At 40.6% G+C, this 22,873-nt stretch overlaps 1 protein-coding gene across 1 annotated transcript in view; it reads left to right on the top strand.

Annotated features, from left to right (window-relative positions):
- The window catches only part of myo10 (myosin X), a 292,275-nt gene that overhangs the window by 231,937 nt on the left and 37,465 nt on the right, over positions 1 to 22,873 (top strand). Inside the window, exons 20-25 of the mRNA XM_072283726.1 lie at positions 7,404 to 7,528; positions 13,127 to 13,241; positions 16,662 to 16,768; positions 17,838 to 18,050; positions 19,098 to 19,137; positions 19,861 to 20,757. Of these exons, the coding sequence (XP_072139827.1) occupies positions 7,404 to 7,528; positions 13,127 to 13,241; positions 16,662 to 16,768; positions 17,838 to 18,050; positions 19,098 to 19,137; positions 19,861 to 20,757 (1,497 nt within the window). The remainder of the gene's footprint in view (positions 1 to 7,403; positions 7,529 to 13,126; positions 13,242 to 16,661; positions 16,769 to 17,837; positions 18,051 to 19,097; positions 19,138 to 19,860; positions 20,758 to 22,873) is intronic.

Here is a 22,873-nt window from a genome sequence, read left to right as displayed (position 1 = left end):
GAAAAGGTCCAACGGTGCCGGCTGCCCTTTGCCACTGTGTATGGATCCACACAATAAATGGCAGTGAGCAGTGGTGGTTATCTTAGCTTTAAACTCATGGCTGCTGCTTATAACAGTCCAACAGAATGTGCTGGCTTGGATGAGGGTACTATGAGTTATGTCATTGTTAGTCTCTCATTGAGAACAATCAGCTCGTTCATAACTTCACCACAGAGCTGAGAGATAAAGCCTATGTCTTTTCACCTTGTTTTCATTCTCATTACCAATTCCTATCTATAGCAGAGATATCCAGATTGATAAATGTACAAGTTTGCAAATTAATCAATGATTAACAACAACTTGAAGGTTGATACCACTTCATGAACCGTATTGTAAATGAGAGACTGGGAAACGAGAGCCATTTTCTGCAATGTTGGCACATTATCTACTTTGACCACTTTGCCTCATTCTGATGCCTTTTTTGTGAGTCACTCAGTTTTTGAGTACAAAAGAATTAATCAAATATGCTTTGTGCTGAAAAATTAAAAGCAGTGTTAAGAAAAAATATTGATTCTATCTATTGATTGTGTCAAAAGCAACTGTATTATCTTGTGATAAGGAAGGTGAAATAAAAAATGCATTTTATTAGTCAATTTGTAATTCTGAAATAGTTCTCACCACCCACTGCATCCTGGATCTTGTACTTGATGCACAAGTATGCAAGATCTTCTAACCATGATATACAAGTAACATTACCTCAGAATTGTCTTAATCTTGATCAGCACCAGTTGGCTAGGATTCCCTCTACCTCTATTATGTATATATAGCTGTTTTCTCATCTGCTCCAGTGGGTCTTTATATAAGGCTAACTAGCTGAACTAAGATATTTCTAAATAATGAGGCATCAAAGATGCTGGTCAGGCAGCAAATTGTAGTGCAAAGCAAGAGTTTGCATTTCAGTTATTTCTCTAGGAATGGAAGAGTTTAAGATGTAACAAATTTTGACCAGGAATAAGAAGAAGGGAGCAATGACATGGTGATGACTTGGACAGCAGGAGAGATTAAATGATAAAAGTGTTGAGGGTGCAAGGTGCTGACAATAGACTCTGTAAACAATCAATAGGAGAAGTAATGGTAACAGCAAGCTTATTATCTGAAAAATGGTTGTGAACTATAATTTATTAACTTGGAGAGAAGACTGGAATGCTGTAAAGACCTGAATCAAAAAGTGAGTCACTGCTCCACAAGCTTACATTGACTGTTGTTAAAGCAGTGTGTGAGGCTGAGAAAGGACAGGTTAGAATGGGAATGGGACAGAGAATTAAAACTGAAGATTTGGAAGTGACAAGCTTTGTGGACAGAAATCTGTATGCATGCTCAGAAATGTGTAGGCAAAGTAAATAAGATCTAGAATTGTAGATATGATGTGTCAGCTGTGTGGAAACAAAATTGCAAATGAGCTGATTGCATTGAAGGGAGAATAAGCAATGATGTAACTGGTACTGTTCCATAAAACTTTGATAAAACAGTCTTTGAATCTGTGATTACCTTCCCCACTGACGGCTTCCCTAATAGAGGAGATTGTGTTGTGAATAAAGTTGAAATAAAATCACAATGTCAACCGGAAGAAGAGCTTGACTACGGAAAAGAAGGAATAAAGGATTCACTTAACATCACTTGTAGCCATGGTATTAATGTGACTGGATTAGCTGGGGTTCTGGTGACTGTAAACCCCCAGGATACTGGTGGAGCTCAGCAAAGGTGATGGCACTGAAAGTCAATGGTAGGTGGTTAAGTTCTTCCTTTTTGGACTTATTCATTACCTGTGAACATTTATTTGTTACTTAACAGCCCAAGTGTAAATTTTGTCCAAGCCAGCATGTATGAGCTCTTTCACTTGCTGATGAAAATCTTGACTTCTGACCTTATGATGGCCAAAAAGATCATTAATCAATCAGCTGAAGATGGTTGTGCTTAGATCATTACTCTGAGGAACTTCTGCAGTACTACCTTGGGGCTGGGATGGATGACCTCTACCAACCAGACTACCTTCCATTGTGCAAGGTATGACTTCATCAACTGTAGTGCTTTCCCCTTGATGCCCAACAACTTGTATTTTACTAGGATTCAACTCTCTGATGCCACTCTCAGTCAAATACTGTCTTCATGTTAAGGGCAGTCATTCTTGTCTCTCCTCTGGCAAGTCTGTGTGAGTGGGGGTGAGTGAATGTCAGAGCTTTGTGTGAGCATGTGTCCAAAACTGAAGCCCTTATTCAAAGTAGTCTTTCTTGTTTTCATTAATGTGTCCAAACAAGGTCACCAAACCGGGTCCTCTGGTATCATTAGTGCCATCTCCTCCATCACGATGTAAGAGCTTGTTAACCTCCTGGACTTCACCAAGATCTGCAGACTGAAGTCATTGGACTAGGCTGGTGTCGTCAGTGCTTGTCAGAGATGCGTGCATGTTATCGATTAGCACCGTAGTTTCAGCACCTTGCTGTTCTCCGAGCGTACACAACGAGGAAAACTGCTCACGTGAGGTGTGCGGACAAACTCACAGCAATACTTGAGAGCAGCTTTTCATATCCAATTGTATATTTTTATCCAACAGCACAATCATATACGTAACTGCCAATATGAGAAGATGGATGAGAAGTCTACTGCTTTGTAAATATGTTGAACAGAAACAATTTTTGATATTTTTTGTTGATGAGTAGTTCTCTTAATCTGAGTGGAACTGGTTTGTTTTTAACAAACATGTTCTAGAACTTGCTCTTGATTCCAAGTGGACAAATAGCAATCATTTTAGTTTCTGTACATGTTAACAAAAGCTGTTGTGACCATATTGCAGTAAATGGTAAATTTCAAAATGTAGTACGAAAGCGTCTCTTATTTATCTAGGTTTACCAAGGGATGGGAATATTCTGGCCTCTGGTGTTATTTGACCTCCTGTTTCCTAGGAACATGAGGTTGTTACGGGAGAATGTTTTAAAGCTGTTATACATTAAACACACCTCCTTTTGAGTGCAAGGACGTGACAACATTCCGGTGACAACTTGAAGCCATCTGTCCTTTGGCGCTAAGTTAGGAAAAGGTCTTTGTAGCCACAAATACAGAACTTTATTTAACTTTAGGTTTTATTGTATTTGATTTGGAAACAACCCCTCTTTACTTTGAATCTTGCCATGATTCTTTGCAATGAGTTATCAGTTCAGAGAATAGGGTTTCTTTAAAGTGTGCACTCTATTCCTATGGAGTTGGCACTGGAGAGGTAGAAAAGTACCTAGATTTTTTTTTCTGCAGTATTTTTTCTTACATGAAGCTTCAGCATTTGCTGCAGATGCAAATTAATGACCCGGATGTAAAATTATGCACTTGCAGAGATGGACATGCCACACAAAATAATGAAGGCCTGCTCTGTCCGTGTCAAGCTGTGAGCATAAATCACAGGCACACGGGCTGCCTGCTGACAGATATACTTGTCCAATTTGCAACCCAGCCAAGGCAGATTTTGAGATGAGGGACAAATCAGAATTTTACATTTAAAACAATTCATCACCAGACTAGGCAAGATAGTGCTGCAGGAGCTACTTGCACCTGGTTTGTTCCCATCACACTTGGCATAGTAAAGATTGGAAAGCATTGTCTGTGAAACAAGCAGTGTTTTTTTTCAGCTGTTTGCCAATCTCAAGAAAACAAGGCCTTCTACCTAAACTTCCTGTCATTCCTAACAAGAATCAGTCTTCAAATAACTTGGCCTATCCAATAACTAGTTTCATTTTGTGACTTTAAAAAGGCACAAATCTCCAGTCAAAGAGTAATGTTTATTTATTGGCATTGTTGTGGATCTGTGTGTGGGCGTACTGTGGTCCTTGTGGATAAGGGAGTTCCGTGGAATGCCAGCTTTGAAACAATGATTGGGCCATTTAGTCTATGGTAGATGCTCATCAACTCCATGTGTTATCTTCCTTTCAAATACACCACTACTTTTTTAATGTATAGCATGTAACGAATTTGCGAAGACTCCACAGCAGTGTTTCCCACAATGTAGAAATGGACTAGAGCAACCACCATCCACAAAACTGCATAATAAATCTATGCCACCAGTCAAACTCTCAAAGTTCTCCAACTCCCACTGAGTTCAAGCTTTCTGGTGCGGGATCTATGAGGCACGTTAATTGATTAAGTCCATCAGTGCAGCATGCTGAAAGATAGTCACTTCTGCATCAGTATGCATATGTCATGTCCCAGACTTAAGTGTACTGAGACAAATACTGGCCGATAGACAACTGCAGGCATTTCACAGTAAATATGTCATGTACAGACAATGCCAGCAGGTCTACCTGGTTATCATTCTTGCTAGGTCTTTCAGAAATTAATACTGAGCATTTGCTCTTTCAGTTCAACACAAAAGGTCTCACGACACTATTCAAAGGAGAGTAGAAGGGTCAGTGATGTGATTCATTTTTTTAAATCTCAGAAATAAATTTTATAATAGAAAGAGCTTAGAAAAATAGAGGGCTATGGGTAACCCTAGGTAATTTCTAAGATAAGGGCATGTTCAGCATAGCTTTGTGGGCTGAAAGGCCTGTATTGTGCTGTAGGTTTTCTATGTTTCTAAAAATATATACAAAAGAATAAGCAGTGCAGAACCTTTTGCATTCATGGTCAGCATCATTTAAACCACAGCACCCTTGTCATTCGAATGCAGCAGGCCAGGCAGCATCCATAGGAAGAGGTACAGTCGACATTTCGGGCTGAGACCCTTCGTCAGAACTAACTGAAAGAAGAGATAGTAAGAGATTTGAAAGTGGGAGGGGGAGAGGGAGATCCAAAATGATAGGAGAAGACAGGAGGGGGAGAGATGGAGCTAAGAGCTGGAAAGTTGATTGGCAAAAGGGATATGAGGCTGGAGAAGGGAGAGGATCATTGGACGAGAGGCCTAGGGAGAAAGAAATGGGGAGGAGAGCACCAGAAGAAGGTGGAGAGCAGGCAAGGAGATAGAGTGAGAGGGACAGAGGGAGAAAAAAGAGAGAAAAGGGATAGATAAATAAGGGATGGGGTAAGAAGGGGAGGAGGAGCATTAACGGAAGTTAGAGAAGTCAGTGTTCATGCCATCAGGTTGGAGGCCACCCAGACGGAATATAAGGTGTTGTTCCTCCAACCTGAGTGTGGCTTCATCTTGACAGTAGAGGAGGTTGTGGATAGACATGTCAGAATGGGAATGGGATGTGGAATTAAAATGTGTGGCCACTGGGAGATCCTGCTTTCTCTGATGGCATGAACATTGACTTCTCAAACTTCTGTTAATGCCCCTCCTCTGCTTCATACTCCATCCATTATTTATTTTTTCTCTTCCCCCCCCCCCTTTCTCTCTCTCTCCTTTTTCTCCCTCTGTCTCTCTCACTATACTCCTTGCCCATCCTCTGGGCTCCCCTCCCCATTTCTTTCTCCCTAGGCCTCCTGTCCCATGATCCTCTCCCTTCTCCAGCCTTGTATCCCTTTTGCCAATCAACTTTCCTGCTCTTAGCTCCATCGCTCCCCCTCCTGTCTTCTCCCCTCATTTCGGATCTCCCCCTCCCCCTCCCACTTTCAAATCTCTTACTATCTCTTCTTTCAGTTAGTCCTGACGAAGGGTCTCGGCCCGAAATGTCAACTGTGTCTCTTCCTATAGATGCTGCTCGGCCTGCTGCGTTCACTAGCATTTTTTGTGTGTTGCTTGAAATTCCAGTACAGGTAGCTGCAGATTTCCTCGTGTTTGCACACTTGTCATTTGCCGTTCCCTAGGATGATACACTATCTCAATTTTAATAGTTCTTCCCCACCTGACTCAGCCCCTCCATGAATGGTAGTAAAAGGGCTGTTTTTCTACAGAGACCCTACATTCACCACACCAAGCTTCGGTGCATCTCTTAGCATGTACTCCTGCAATATGACAACATCTCTTATGGACAACTTCCAGCACAGGAAGACCCAACATGTTTTAGGCGTCTTTCACCGAGTTGATGGTCTTCCAGCAGCACTTGATGTTTGTCTTGATGTGTTTGCGTCTGTATTTTTTTTTGTTAGTGAACAGATTCATGCTGTGAACAGAAAGTTTCTGTTATGAAAATGTACAAGAATGGACAGGTTATTGCACTTTGGCCTGCCAAGCAGGACAGTGAGATAAAAAAAAAATTACTGATTCCAATAGGAAATAACCAAGTTTGATGTGCAAGAATAATCGAAAGAGAAAGCCTCTCAATGTGTTAGCACAGATATTGTCTCCCAGATTTTTCCAGCTTGTGAACAGTAATAGCTGTTCTGATTGAACTATGAAAGCCCAATTTTCCTTCTAAAAGTTAGAGTCTTGCCAAACATTTGTTTTGCCGCTCAGACATTGTGATTGCTTGATTGATTGTAATGTTCAGTGAATCAGGGAATATAAATAGGATGCAGAAAAGAAAGTGATGGATAAATTGCTTTGGAAGTGTGTAGGGAGAAAATATGATTATTCCTTCTCCCCTTTATCAGTTCCACACTTAATAAAAGCATGAGGATTAGGAGCAAAGGTTGGTCATTTGCTCCTTTAACTTTTCTCATTCGTTCATCATGGAGGGATCATTCCATGTGGTGTCCACACCTCCACAGTGCTGTGATGAATGGTATCAAAAGCACAAAGGCTGATAAGAAAGAACAATTACTAAACATGGAGAGAGAGGGAAGTAGTTCTGTCATTCATAGGAGTGGACATGTACGTACATCAGAGCTGAATAATATTTAGCAGCTCATTTATACGTGGTAGTGTCTACACATCAGGCATTACTGAAGTCTGTTGCTGAAGTTTGGTTCCATCAAAGCCAATGATGCATTTTGTTTTGCAAGGGCAGTCATCCACCAGCAATATTGCTGCAATGAACCATTAGCAGAAATGACTGAATAACTTGTCTTCCTCCTTCACTTTTAATGTGCATGGGCAATGCACTGTTGTAATGAAATATTCTGCATGGATGGAATAGAAAACAATCTTTCACTGCACCTTAGTACATGTGACAACAATCAACAATTTACTAGTTCCAAAGCTGACACTAAGTATTTAAATTTAGAATAATCTCTTCCTTGCCTATTGTGGAAGGTGATGTTATCTTTTCTAGGGAAGTTTTGAGATCCAGCTTCTGTCTGCACCATGACTTCTAACCACCAATTATCTGCATTTGATTTTAATATTTTCACTAAGTGTTAAATTCTGATCAAACAATTAAATTATGTTGTGTGCTGTGCTTTCTACAATACATTGATTGGCCAAGGAAGTTTTGATTTAAATTGGCGTCACAAATTCCAGTTACTGAAGGGTTAGTAATTGATGAGGTAATGCACAGTAATGTGTCTGAGTATTGGTGCGCTACAGCTGTCAAGTAGATGAATATCATTTTCTCTCCTTTCAGATGCCGGATCAGTTTGACCAAACAGTGGTTTTAAATCAGTTGAGGTACTCAGGGATGCTAGAGACTGTGAAAATACGACAAGCTGGGTTCCCAGTCAGGAGACAGTTCCATGACTTTTACAGAAGGTATTATTTGTAACTTGAAATGAATGTGTATTGTTGTTTGATCATGTTTTCTAATTTTTATCTTATTAACCATATAACAATTACAGCACAGAAACAAGGCATCTCGGCCCTTCTAGTCTGTGCCAAACCCTTACTCTCACCTAGTCCCACCGACCTGCACTCAGCCCATAACCCTCCATTCCTTTCCTGTCCATATAGCTGTCCAATTTTACTTTAAATGAAAATATCGAGCCTGCCTCTACCACTTCTACTGGAAGCTCGTTCCACACAGCTACCACCCTCTGAGTAAAGAAGTTCCCCCTCGTGTTACCCCTAAACTTTTGCCCCCTAACTCTCAACTCATGTCCTCTTGTTTGAATCTCCTCTACTCTCAATGGAAAAAGCCTATCCATGTCAACTCTATCTATCCCCCTCACAATTTTAAATACCTCTTTCAAGTCCTCCCTCAACCTTCTACGCTCCGAAGAATAAAGACCTAACTTGTTCAACCTTTCTCTGTAACTTAGGTGCTAAAACCCAGGTAACATTCTAGTAAATCTTAGCTGTACTCTCTCTATTTTGTTGACGCCTTTCCTATAATTTGGTGACCGGAACAGTACACAATACTCCGAATTTGGCCTTACCAATGCCTTGTACAATTTCAACATTACATCCCAACTCCTCTACTCAATGCTCTATTTTATAAAGGCCAGCATACCAAAAGCTTCCTTCACCACTCTATCCACATGAGATTCCACCTTCAGGGAACTATGCACCATTATTCCCAGATCCCTCTGTTCTACTGCTTTCTTCAATGCCCTACCATTTACCATGTATGTCCTATTTTGATTAGTCCTACCAAAATGTAGCACCTCACACTTATCAGCAATAAACTCCATCTGCCATCTTTCAGCCCACTCTTCTAACTGGCCTAAACCTCTCTGTAGGCTTTGAAAACCTACTTCATTATCCACAATGTCACCTATCTTAGTATCATCTGCATACCTACTAATCCAATTTACCACCCCATCATCCAGATCATTAATATATATGACAAACAACACTGGACCCAGTACAGATCCCTGAGGCACACCACTAGTCACCGACCTCCAAACTGACAAACAGTTATCCACCACTACTCTCTGGCGTCTCCCATCCAGCCACTGTTGAATCCATTTTACTACTTCAATATTAATACCTAACGATTGAACCTTCCTAACTAACCTTCCATGTGGAACCTTGTCAAAGGCCTTACTGAAGCCCATATAGACAACATCCACCGCTTTACCCTCGTCAACTTTCCTGGTAACCTCTTCAAAAAATTCAATAAGATTTGTCAAACATGACCTTCCATGCACAAATCCATGTTGACTGTTCCTAATCAGACCCTGTCTATCAGATAATTATATATACCATCTCTAAGAATACTTTCCATTAATTCACCCACCACTGATGTCAACCTTACAGGCCGATAATTGCTAGGTTTACCTTAGAACCCTTTTTAAACAATGGAACAATATGAGCAATATGCCAATCCTCTAGCACCATCCCAGTTTCTAATGACTTTTGAAATATTTCTGTCAGAGCCCCTACTATTTCTACACTAACTTCCCTCAAGGTCCTAGGGAATATCCTGTCAGGACCCGGAGACTTATCCACTTTTGTATTTCTTAAAAGCTTCTTTAATCATCATAGTTTCCATAACTTCCCTACCTGTTTCCCTTACCTTACACAATTCAATATCCTTCTCCTTAGTGAATACTGATGAAAAGAAATTGTTCAAAATCTCCCCCATCTCTTTTGGATATAACTGTCCACTCTGATTTTCTAAGGGACCAATTTTATCCCTCGCTATCCTTTTGCTATTAATATAACTGTAGAATTGTATATATAAACTGTATATTAATATAACTGTAGAAACCCTTTGGATTTAGTTTCACCTTATTTGCTAAAGCAACCTCATATCTTTTAACTTTTCTAATTTCTTTCTTAAGATTCTTTTTACATTCTTTATATCCCTTGAGCACCTCACTTACTCCATGCTGCCTATATTTATTGTAGATATCTCTCTTTTTCCAAACCAAGTTTCCAATAGCCCTTGAAAACCATGGCTCTCTCAAACTTTTAACCTTTTCTTTCAACCTAACAGGAACATAAAGATTCTGTACCCACAAAATTTCACCTTTAAATGACCTCCATTTCTCTATTACATCCTTCCCATAAAACAATTTGTCCCAATCCACTCCTTCTAAATCCTTTCACATCTCCTTAAAGTTAGCCTTTCTCCAATCAAGAATCTCAACCCTGGGTCCAGACCTATCCTTCTCCATAATTATATTGAAACTAATGGCATTGTGATCACGACCCGAAGTGCTTCCCAACATATACCTCCATCACCTGACCTATCTCATTCCCTAACAGGAGATCCAACACTGCCCCTTCTCTAGTTGGTACCGCTATGTATTGCTGCAAAAAACTATCCTGCACACATTTTACAAACTCCAAACCATCCAGCCCTTTTACGGAATGGGTTTCCCAGTCAATGTGTGGAAAATTAAAATCTCCCACAATCACAACCTTGTGCTTACTACAAATATCTGCTATCTCCTTACAAATTTGCTACTTCAGTTCTTGGTCCCCATTAGGTGGTCTATAATACATCCCTATAAGTGTTACTACACCTTTCCCATTCCTCAATTCCACCCAAATAGTTTCCCTAGACGACCCCTCTAATCTACCCTGCCAGAGCTCCGCTGTAATATTTTCTCTGACAAGCAATGCAACACCTCCCCCTCCCGGTGCTCCGATTCTATCACACCTGAAGCAACGAAATCGAGGAATATTTAGTTGCCAATCACACCCCTCCTGCAACCATGTTTCACTAATAGCTACAACATTATACTTCCAGGTATCAATCCATGCTCTAAGCTCATCCACCTTTCTTACAATGCTCCTAGCATTAAAATAAATGCATTTAAGAAATTTTCCACCTCTTACTCTCTGTTTATCACTAACGTTGCAAACAACTTTAGAATCGCCTTTTTCTTCCTTCTCCCCTACATCTGTTCCTACACTCTGGTTCCCCTCCCCCCTTGTTTCTAGTTTAAATCCACTGGAGCCTCTCTAGCATTATTCTTGTGTTTTAATGATAGTATGAGGCCTTTTGGCCCTCTGAGTCTGTGCTGCTCCCATTCCCCCAGTTATTTGCCTGCACCCTATTCTCATTCACGTGCCTATCAACACTCTGCCCACCTAAAATAGGGGTAATATACGATGAAATATTAAGTTATCATACAACAGATAGTGAAATGCGCGAGCAAGTCCATATAGTCATGAGGAGAATGTGCAAAGACCGTAAAGACAACATCACAGGTCAGAATGAAACTGTGGTCACTGAAGTTGTGAGGGAACAATTCTATCATTAATAACTTGCTGCATGTTATTGTTATAAGAATCACCCCTTGTAACAATGATCAGTGAGGCACAGAGAGATCTGTATTTACTGACAAGTACCTTTGTTGTTTAAACTAACAAGTATGTAAATTCATACACTAAATACCTTGTGTGCACACCTGTTAAGTTTTCCTGCCTCTCCTGAACAGTTAAAGAATAGCTAAGGTATTACCAGGACAAAGGAGTTGTTCCCCGTAGTCCTGATTCACTCACCACATGTTCCACTCAGGGTCACTCATGCCTGTATCTGCACTGGTTATTCTTCAAAGTTGCTGCTGCCAGCACACATGAAGGGTTCACTTCTATATCTGTTATCATCAATTCGAATATTGCATTCCAGTGTCTTTGGCCACAGATCACATGTCTGACCTGTCCTCGACTCAGTTGAATTCACTGATTTGTAAACTGTCATTCTTTCTGGTCAATGTTATGAAGATTTATTCCATACGCTGGATCTTAGATGACTCCCAAAAGAGAGTAATTTGTTCAACAGTGAACCAAATTGGCCCATCATGTCCTCTTAAACAATATAGCCTTAACTTTGCAAAAATTACCTAATGCTTCTTGGGAACAGCATCAGGTGAAACTTGGTGATGAAAGCTATTGCCAAAGAAATGGATTTTTATGGAAAAATAGTGGTTCAAGGTGTTGAATTCCTTCCAAAGAGCATCATCAGCAAAATGCATGGCTGATAGTATAGCAATAGAATGCACAAGAGTCTAAATTTGGAAGGTTGAAGAGATCATTAAAGGGTTTTATCCCTTCTTAAAATATTTAAGATTTGAGATCTTAAGGGAGAGACTAATTCCCTCTCCCCAATATATTGTGTACATTCTCAGGCTCTGTCTCACTCCCTGTGGTATTGTGTGGATGGTCAGACTCCTTGCTCTCTTGCACTCTTCACCCACCCCCACTCCCAGGTACATTGAGTGTTCTGAGAGTAGTAAGTAGTACTCCTTTTTAGTTACAGGAGTTAAGTCAGAGTGGCAGGGAGAGATGTGTACAATTAGGAAAATTTAAATTTTTAAATGACTACTACTAACATTCCATCAGGAAGGTGTTTAGTGAAGTCCCTCTATCTACCTGTTCAGAATAACTAGAAATACTCCCACAATACCTTGCTAGCCTTCAATTTAGCCTTCCCACAATATCTTACTTACCTTGCAATTTAGCCTAATTTAATAAAACACAGTTTAAAGCTTATGAGGTAAGTGATGCTGAAGATTGCAAGAAATGAATTTCCCTGTCCACAGAAGGTGGATTTTGGGGCCTAGGTGATCACATCTCAGTCTGCAAAGTTTGACCACCAGCAAGCAACAAGAGGAAGAGAATGCTGACTATAGTCTTGCAGCTCCAGGGACCTGTATGGAGTGCGCATATTCTCCCTGTTTCAGGTGCTCAGGTTCCTCCCACATCCCAGACTGGACTCATCGGTCACTAGTGCTTAGCTCCCTTCCGCTCCCTTTTAATCCTGGCTTCTACGCCCTTACTTTCCAGTCCTGATGAAGGGTCTCAACACAAAACATCAGCTGTTCATTTCCCTCTGTAGATGCTGTCTGACTTCACACCTCCAACATTTCATGTGTGGTGCTCCTAGTTTCTAGCATCTGCAAAGTGTCTCGGTTGATAGGTTAATTTGGCCATTATATGTTGCCCTCAGTGTTTAATGAAGTAGTAGATTCTGGAGGAATTGTTGTAATGTGGAGAGAGTAAACCAGGATTAGTGTAAATGGTGTTTGACAGTTGGCACAAATTTGATGGGCCTCAAGGCTTGTGTCCATGCTCTGTGAATTGTGCTTTAATACATTTGTTTTGAAATCAAGAGTTTTCTCTATTTTCAGATTATTTCATTCACACTGCATCATGAAGGGGCCACAATTTCTCACCAATTTTTATGCCAGTTTTAAAATAGAAGTAAATGTTTTTTTTTAAGAAGCAAAAGCCAATGTTGATAGGAAAAGGGGGTATATTGTGATTAATTAACAACATTAACCTGTGCCTCTGTGAGAAGATGGTAATCGTCCCAGTTGTCTGGCATATTGGCAAAACAGTGAACCCTATTTCTCCTCTTACCATTAGACTGTTCTTTAGAATTCTAGTAAAATTTCAGGATGATGTACTGGAGAAAAAGCAGAGTTTATAGGTTTGCTTTTTTTTTCTCCTCAGGTACAAGGTGTTGATGAGGAATCTCTCCTTACCTGATGATTTCAAGGGGAAATGTGCTGCACTACTTTATTTCTACGATAACACCAGAACAGACTGGCAACTTGGTAAAACCAAGGTAGGGAGGCGGGTTAGCAAGAAATAACTATTTCTCTGAATTATATTCCGCCATCCAGTGAGCAGCTGGAAGAGTTGCAAGTAAACACGGCAACCTCTCTAAAACAATGTGCAAATTATGAATAGCTAGCATTATCTCTAAATCTTGGCTCAATATCACAGTAAATTTTTAAAAAATCTTTTATTAGTCTTCTCATCCTGAGACAGTTATTTTTTAAGGACCAATAACTATTCTAGCTTTGAAGAAGTTCCTTTGGTATTTGAGTTTAATTTGCAATCATTTTAATTAACTTTGGTAGGATTTGAAGAAAGATGTCCATTTAGATATATTGTGTGTTTCCAACAATTTTCTGATTTCTTTCAGAGCTCTAGAATCTATAAGTATTTTGCTTGTGGTCATTCAGTTTTATTCAGTAACAATTATGTGCAATTGACATACTCCACCCAGAGTGGATGGGTAGATCATCAAGTGATCAATTCCTCCCTTCATTAGCTGCCAATATCTGGCCTTGAGGTTATCAACACCTTCCCAAATTCTGCTTCTCCACTTAGAGCAGTCATGGGCCAGGGATTTCCAGGAATCAGTGAGGATACTTTATACTTTATTGTCGCCAAACAATTGATACTAGAATGTACAATCATCACAGCGATATTTGATTCTGCGCTTCCCGTTCCCTGGATTGCAAATATTTAATATTAAAAATAGGAAAATTAGTAAATATTAAAAATTTAAATTATAAATCATAAATAGAAAATAGAAAAATGGAAAGTAAGGTAGTGCAAAAAAACTGAGAGGCAGGTCCGGATATTTGGAGGGTACGGCCCAGATCCAGGTCAGGATCCGTTCAGCAGTCTTATCACAGTTGGAAAGAAGCTGTTCCCAAATCTGGCTGTATGAGTCTTCAAGCTCCTGAGCCTTCTCCTGGAGGGAAAGAGGACAAGAAGTGTGTTGGCTGGGTGTGCCGTGTCCTTGATTATCCTGGCAGCACTGCTCCGACAACGTGCGGTATAAAGTGAGTCCAAGGACGGAAGATTGGTTTGTGTGATGTGCTGTGCCGTGTTCACGATCTTCTGCAGCTTCTTTCGGTCTTGGACAGGACAACTTCCATACCAGGTTGTGATGTACCCTAGAAGAATGCTTTCTACGAGTGCATCTATAAAAATTAGTGAGGGTTTTAGGGGACAGGCCAAATTTCTTTAGTTTTCTCAGGAAGTAAAGGCACTGGTGGGCCTTCTTGGCAGTGAACTCTGCTTGGCTGGACCAAGTCAGGTCATTTGTGATATTGACCCCTAGGAACTTAAACTTAAAACTTAAGGATGTTGCATTTCTTCAGAGAAGCTTGCCTTGAATTTTTTCTGTCTTCTTGCTAATATCTTCTCGTGTTAGAGGACAGAATTGTGAGTGTGTGTGTTTCAGGAAGCTGATGTTGTGTTAGTGGGGGGTGGGGGGGGGAGGAAATGGTCTTCCTGAAGGAGTTTAACTTTGGTCTCCATGCTGGGCATGTTGGTCTGGCAGAGAACACTGGCAGTGATTCACATTTCCTTACAAAAAGCAATGCCATTCTAAAATGCGACCTGATAGAAATTTATAAGATTATGAGAAGCATATGTAGAGTGAGCAGCTGGCATCTTCCTCCCCGGGGTGGGGGGTGGGGGGCGGGTGCTGAATTTCAAATGAAATGTGTCGGACAAGCTTCATTGGTGCCTGGAATGCACAGCCAGGGTAGTGGTGGAAGCAGATACAATAGAAGTATGTAAGAGACTCTTGGATATGCAGGGAATGGAGGGATATAGTAGGGACTAGTTTAGTTAGGCTTTTAATTACTGGTTTACTAGTTGAATTACTTTCGCACAGCATCTTGGGCCAGAGAGTCTGTTCCTGTGCTACCCTGTTCTATGATCTGAAATAACTTGAAAAACATGGCCTTTAAAACCTATGGGTTTGGTGAGCTTCTATCAATACACGCAATTATAATGATTGTATAACCTATGGATTTAGTGAGCTTCTGTCAGTATATTCAATTACATTTATCATTCAGCTAATTATCTGGTACAACAAACACTAATTGTATTCCTGTATATGTCATAACATGAGGGTATTTTGTTTACAATTTTTGAAGAGTTCATCCAGCCACTACCTTAATCGTATGGATTTTCCAGTGTTCATTTCTCATTGTACAATGTTTAAGCAGTTAAACAAAGTTCTGCTTTTTGCTCTATACAACACTGTTGAAGAGGTCTTTAATGTGACTGGCTACAATATCAATTAAATCATAACAGCTGGATGCCACTGAGCAGCAGAATAATGGAAGTTCTTGGGTGAGAGAGCACAAGTCCGGGTATTTTTAGCATTTTTAAGGGGTACGGGGTTTTTTATAGAATATGACGAATAAACAGGAATAGGATACTAGGATGGTCAAAAATGGGAGGGTGAAGTGTAGGTTTGTGTGTGATTGGGTGAAGGGATTTAGAATGTATGTCTAGCGCACATTCTGGAGCAGAGGGTGGCGGTAATGCACCATTAAGCTGGATGCCAACCGCCGTAAAACAAGATACAGACAGACAGAATGGAAGTTCTTATCACAGGAGTTGCTAGTTCTTTGAAGGGATCTTACTGCAAAGTGGTTGGCAAATACTGTGCTCTTCCTTTGCCCACAAGTTCATGCTAGCGCATGTAACAGAAGTGGTTCACACAGGAGTAGACCACTCAGTCCCTCCAACCTGCCATCATTCTGGCTGACTCATACAGAAAAGACAGGAAGATCTAAAATTTAAAAACACAGATGCTGGCAATCTGAAACAAACAAAAACCTCTGGAAACACTCAACATCAGGCAGTGCCTGTGGAAGGGAAACGGAGAATGTGTCATATTGATGATGTTTTGTCAACAACTTTTTTTCAGGTTTTCTTTCAAATTTCCTGTTTCTGAGTTTGTTTTTTGTTGTGTTTGGAGTACTGTTGAATTCACTACCACCTGTTCTTCTATAGTTACTTAACAAAACTTAGCTTCTCTCTCTAGAGTTTTTATTTGTGTCATGTGCTCACCCTCAATGGTTTCTGTTCCCTTTTTAGATTCAATTGGTAGACACTGGCTAAGACGTGTTTCCTTAAGTCCCCTCTTTCACGTTGCACCAGCATCATTTATTATCATCTTGAGCTAGCTGAGGCCTGGATTCTAGGTTCCCTTGGAATTCCCTCTACTGTGGTTTACTCCACCCTCTCCCTTCACTGGAAACTAAAATATGTTGCTTCCTCACCTTCCAACTTCTGATGAGAGATCTTCAACTTAAAATTTTAACTCTTTTTCTATCTCCACAGCTGCTGCCCAACCTGATAAGTATTAATGCCATTTTTTTTTTTCAGATGAGAAGGTACTTTCATTTGGTTGGATGATAACATGCCTTGCACGTGTTCTTTGCAGGTTTTCATACGTGAGTCCTTGGAGCATAAGCTAGAAAAACATCGCAGTGTTGAAGTTTATAAATCTGCCATGATCATACAAGCTTATGTCCTTGGCTATCTAGCAAGGTAAGAGTCTGGGAAGGTTGAATATTTTATTTATGAATTTCTGTGGGTTTAATTTTGGCACAAATAGCAGAATTACTGTCTCATATCTCCAGAGGCCTAAACCCTAGGTACTACCTGTGTGTGAAGTTTCCAAGTTCTCCCTCTGACAGCATGGCTTTTCCTGGGTGTTCTTGTTAATTCCCACATCCCACATAAAGGCAGGTTAATTGCCACAGTGACTTCCCCCTTCTCTGTGGCTGGGTGGTAGAATTGGAGTCAAATTAAAGAGGATGTGGTGAGAATAAAATAAAATTATTGCAGGGTTAGTGTAAATGGGTGCCCAATGGTTGGGATGAACTCAATCATCCAAGGTGTCTACATAACTCTATAGCTGTAGAGCATGGAATAAAGGTACCAGTAAAATTATAATCAGGCAAAGCAATGTAATGGGAGTGAGGAAAGTGAGTGGACAGGGTGGTGAGGAAAGGCATATGACATGCTTGTCCTCATAGGCTTACGCATTGCCTGTAGGAGTTGGATACACAAAAGTTTCATGGTGTCATGCCTGGATTGGAGGGAGTGAGCTATCGGGAGAGGTTAGACAAGCTGGGTCTGTTTCCCCTGAAGCAAGGTAGGCTGAAAGCTGATATGATAGCAATATAATTATGTATAGTTAGAGTCAATAGACAGTTTCTATTTCCCATTGTACTGGTGTCCAAATCCAGAGAGCATGGTGTAAAGGTGAGAGGGATGAGGTTTAAGAGGATCTGACGGGTAGATGTTTCATGTGAAGAGTCACTGATATCTGGAATGAATTGCAAGAGTAAGTGTCGGAGGGAGGAATTTAAAGGTCATTTTAAATAAGAAAGGTATAAAGAGATGTTGTTTTAATGCAGGCAGGTGGAATTTATGCAGATAGGCACAGTGGCCACTGTAGATGTGTTGGGCCATAGTGTCTGTTACTGAGTCAGAAAAATGTAATTGCAAAAATGATCTCCATTAATTTCATTTAAATCCTTTCTTTAAATAGCTCTTTGCAAGGTGAGCATCGCTATCTCTCTTTAAGAAATTGATTTTCTCCCCAAAACAGGAAGCAATACAAAAAGATGCGGGATATGATTGTGGTCATTCAGAAAAACTATCGCGCTGTCTTCTGGAAAAGGAAGTTCCAGCTTGTACGAACTGCCACAATAACGCTGCAGGCGCACCGACGAGGCCAGCTGGCTCGCAGACTCTACAGACAGCTAATGGAAAATAAAAAACAGGAAGAGGAGGAGCAGAGCAGGAGAGAGCAGGAAGAAAGGTTAGCATTGAGAAGTGCCTATCTCACCCCAGCAATTAGTCTACTTTTTAAAATATCAGAGAGTTTTAGACTAATGAATTATAAAAACAGGCCCTTCAGACCATAAGCCTCCAAACCCTTACAATCCATATGCCCATCGAAATCCTTCTCAAATATTGCAATTGTATCCAGCTCAACCACTTCCTCTGGCAGCTCATCTCATGCACCGATTACCGTCTCCATAGAGAAGTTATCTCTTGGCTCTCTTTAAATTTCTCCCCCCTTTTATCTTGTATCTGTGCCTTTTATGTTTGGATTTCACAGCCCTGAGAAAAATCTATGACCACCCACATGATTCAGATCCCCATGATCTTATAATCTTCTGTGAGTCACCTCGATTTTCCTGCACTTTTGGAAATAACGATCCAGCGTAGGCAACCTCTCCCGGTAACTCAGGCCCTTTAATCCAGACAGTTCTGTATCCTCTCCAGCTTGACTACAAAAGGGTTACGAAAATGGTACGCAGTACTCCAGGTGCTCCTCACCAGAGGAATTGTATAACTCCAACATAATGTCTCTGTTCCTGAACTCAATGTCCTGACTGATGAAGGCCAGCATGCTAAATTGCTTAGCAACGCTGTCTACTTGCACAGTTCTTTTCAGTGAACTGTATGCTTGTTGTTTAATCATTTTAACAGGAAAGTTAATTGACATTTAAGATGCAATTTTAAATGCAGCATAAGTGAACCAGTAGTCTTACCGAATGCAGTTAAGACTATTTATGTAGCGGAAGTATGCCTAATCTGTTAAGACTGAGAAAAGTACGCTAGATGTAGTGTACAATATGTATGAATGTTTGCACAGTGAGAAACTAAGCTATTAATTTCTTACATCATTATGTTGATCTGTAAGAGACCAGTCTTTAGAAGCTACCAGCTCTCTCTAAATCATGTTCTTCAAGATCTTAATATTCCATTCACTTAAACAATCTGATCTGAAACTGAGATCTTGCCTACACACAAGAACCATAACTGGCCTGTGTTAAATTTTGAAAACCATCTTTTACAGAGAAAGGAAAGAACGAGAAGCAGAAATCCTCAGAGAACAGGTAATGAATCTTTTCTAAGGATTTCCAAAAAAAAAAACTTGCATTAGACTTTATTCCCAAGCTCAAAGTACTATAATTTTTTATTTTTAATTTATACATTTCCTTGTTTTTTTTTCTGGAAGCACTTATGCAAAATGTTCTGGCTAAATGCTCACATTATAAGCCAGAGAAAAATAACATGTATGGGGGTCCCTCTGATTTAACATTTTGTTTCAAGTCTTAACTTTACCCCTAACATTTAAGGTAAAGTTTAATTTTAAATTATAGTATGTCTGTTTCATTTACTCCCCCTGAAGAGTTGTTTTGTATTTAACCATCTTTGTAGTCCCAGTAATCTCAGTATGTCATTAAGCACAAATTACAAATACAAGAACAAAGTAGTCAGATGCATGAAATACTCAGCAGTCAGGCTGCATCTGTGGGAAGAGAAATCGAGTTAATGTTTCAGGTCAAAGTTTTACACATCCAATCATTTAGCTGACTAATCACCTTGGTGCTTTCTCTTGGTGTATTTCCCTATTTTCCTACATTTCTACATTTGCACAATGCTTCCTCAATGGCTGCAGTCAGTCAAAGCCTCTTAAACAACTCTATTGCATTTGTTTCAACCACTAACCCTGGCAGTGTGTTGCAGGTACTCACTGCTCTGTGTTTATCCCTTCTGTTTATACAATGTCCATATCCCAATTTGTAAGAATTTAATTTCTCGCCTTGCCTTCACAGATCGAGGAAGAAAGGAGGCGACAGGAGCAAGCGGCCATGGCAGAGGCTCAGAAGAAAGCCATGGAAGAAAGCCAGCTGGAAAAGCAAGAGAACAGGCAGGTGGAGGAGATTCTGCGGCTGGAGAGGGAGATCGAAGAGCTTCAACGTCAGAAGGAACGCCATGAGTCAGCACTCACCAAGAATTCCCTTGCACAGCTCCAGCAGCTTCGTGACGAGGAGCTAAAAAGACTGGAAGATGAAGCCTGCAAGGCTGCTCAAGAGTTCCTGGATTCCCTGAATTTTGATGAAATTGATGAATGTGTCCGCAACTTTGAAAGTTCTCTCTCTACTGACAGTGAATACAAACTGAATACCTCAGCAGTGCCCAATCCTATTGAAAAACCTACCTTCAACTTCAGCCAGCCGTATCCTGAAGAAGAGGAAGATGAGGGCTTTGATGCTGATGATGATGCATTTAAGGACTCGCCAAACCCAAGCGAGCATGGTCACTTCGATCAGCGGACCAGCGGAATCCGGACAAGCGATGACTCTTCAGAGGAAGACCCTTATATGAACGATGCATTGGTGCCCACTATTGTAAATGATGAGACTTCCCCTCTGGCTATCACTACTCCCAATCCAGCGAGCCTCAGCAAGCCCACCAACAAAGACTCTACATACTGCATACCTGAGCAAGTAGATACCGAGAAGGAGAACCCTGAGCTCATCCCGCCAGATGAAGAATCTGATTATGCTGAGGGCGATTATGAGGATGGTCCCATCACATCTGGCAGCAGTGTCTCCTTTTCAGATCCTCGCAGCAGCCAGTGGTCACCCGACTGTCAGTATCGTTACTCTGTGGGCACCTACAACAGCTCAGGAGCATACAGGTTAAGCTCTGAAGGGCCACAATCTTCAGTAAGTATTTTATATTACTTATGATGGCAGTGAATAAGATCAATTAGCAAAGCCAGCAATCAAACTTTGAAAACCAAAAATGGTGCAAATCCTGAAAATCTAAAATGAAAGCAGAAAATATCGGAAAACTCACCAGTTCAGGCAACTATGGAGAGAGCAACAGTTAATGTTTTGGGTCCAGGTTCTGATGAAGAGCTCCAGGCTCTGAAATTGATAATTTGCTACAGGTGCGGTCTGACCTGCTGAGTACTTCAAGCATTTTATGATTTAATTTTGAAAACACTTAGCTACCTCTAACATGGCTCCACTATTAAGGATGCTGGGTCATTTTTTTGCATTTCAACGTGGTTGGAAAAATGAGACTTTTTTAATGTGTCTTCCCCTTTGTAGCAAATACAGCTGATGTAAACTATGAACATGTGAGCTGGTATATCACCCAGCTGCTGTACAGAATGTCCAACTCTTTAAAAACCAGTGAAAGCTAAGAATCTGAAATAAAAATAGAAGACGCTGGAAATATTCAGTAGATCAAGTGGCATCTGTAGAAAGGAAAAAAAAACAGGCTTAAGGTCATCAACCTGAAACAATACCATTTCCTCCCCCTTCACCCCTCCACCCCACCACAGCTGCTTCCTGACCTGTTATTTACAGCATTTTCTATTTTTCCATCCAGCTATATATTGTTCAGGTCTTTTGCCAATCAAGTAACAAATGTTCTCTGGTTCTCACTCTATCAAAACCCTGTAGATACACTTAGGATTGTTCATTGAGGTATCCTTAAAGATCGGTAACGTGACAGCACGTTTATATGCAGCAGCCATTCTGGATCCAATCAAGCATGTATTTGTTTGTCCTGTGCATCCTTTTTACAATTGCAAGTCGCTGCTGGATGCTAAGAGCATCAAAACTGCAGGACTATCTGATAGCGATGGAGCTGGACTTATTGTACACAGAGGTCAGAAACAGGTTTATTATCACCGGCATGTGTCATGAAATTTGTTAACTTAGCAGCAGCAGTTCAATGCAATACATAATATAGAAGAAAAAAAACAATGATAAGAAATAAATCTGTTGTAGTATACATATATTGAATAGATTAAAAATCATGCAAAAAACAGAAATAATACATAATAAAAAAGAGAGGTAGTGTTCACGGGTTCAATGCCGTTTAGGAATCGGGTGACAGGGGAAGAAGCTGCTATGTTGTTGCCTGGACTTGTTGCGTACTGTTGTGCCATGATGGTGGTGCAAGTGATCGTCTTGGATGTTTTCATTGGGATCACAAGACCCTGTTGGACACTGATAATGTATACCTCAAGTCTGATTTATTGGCGAGACCTTGAGCTGTGTGCCTCGGTTGTAGTGAGGACTGGGCTGAAGCCGCGGTCTCACCTGTTGCAGCCGTTCAGGTGAGATGGCACCAAGGTGGAGTGGGGGATGCTGTGGAGCATGGGGCATACTGAGTTGAGGCCTGGCCCCTCCAGTTTGCTTGGTGGAAGAACAAGCTGGACCAGTACTGCAGTCATGCCACTCAGCGACTTGATTTTATCTGTATGCTTTTCTAAAATTGTAACCGTATGTGCTACTTGTGCTATATGCTGTTGGTAATGTTCTACACCTTGGGGCCAGAGGAACACTGTTTCGTTTGTGTATGGTTGAATGATAACCTAACTTGAATGATCCTTGAGGGCAGTATTCTGAGGGATATCTTGGTAGTTCAGTTGTGAGTACTCAGTGATGAGGACTTAAAATGAGTCTGTCTCTGGACTTGTCGTGCTTGACTTAATTGCTTCAAATTTAACCTTGGGCAAAGGAATAGGATAGCATATTTAGCTTACCACAAGGGAACCTTGATCAAATTGTACAGTCCTTGAAGTAGTGTGATCTTATTAAGGTGGGTTTGCCTTTCATAATTGAAATGCAGCCATCCTAATGACTTCTATTACCAAGAAACATAATATGTACAGAAACTGGATATACTGAATCTGTCACATGTGGTTCAACATTACCAAGGGGAAAGTTTATTGTAAAGTAGACCTGGGAGAGTAACCAAAGTGATCTGAAAGTGGAAGGTTTATGGAAACAGTTAAGGGGCCTCTAGCCCTTTATGCAGAAC

This window comes from Mobula birostris, chromosome 19 (assembly GCF_030028105.1).
Source record: "Mobula birostris isolate sMobBir1 chromosome 19, sMobBir1.hap1, whole genome shotgun sequence".
Classification (NCBI taxonomy): Eukaryota; Metazoa; Chordata; class Chondrichthyes; order Myliobatiformes; family Myliobatidae; genus Mobula; species Mobula birostris.
The sequence above is the reverse complement of the archived record's forward strand: the minus strand, read 5'-3'. Positions and strand labels throughout refer to the sequence as shown.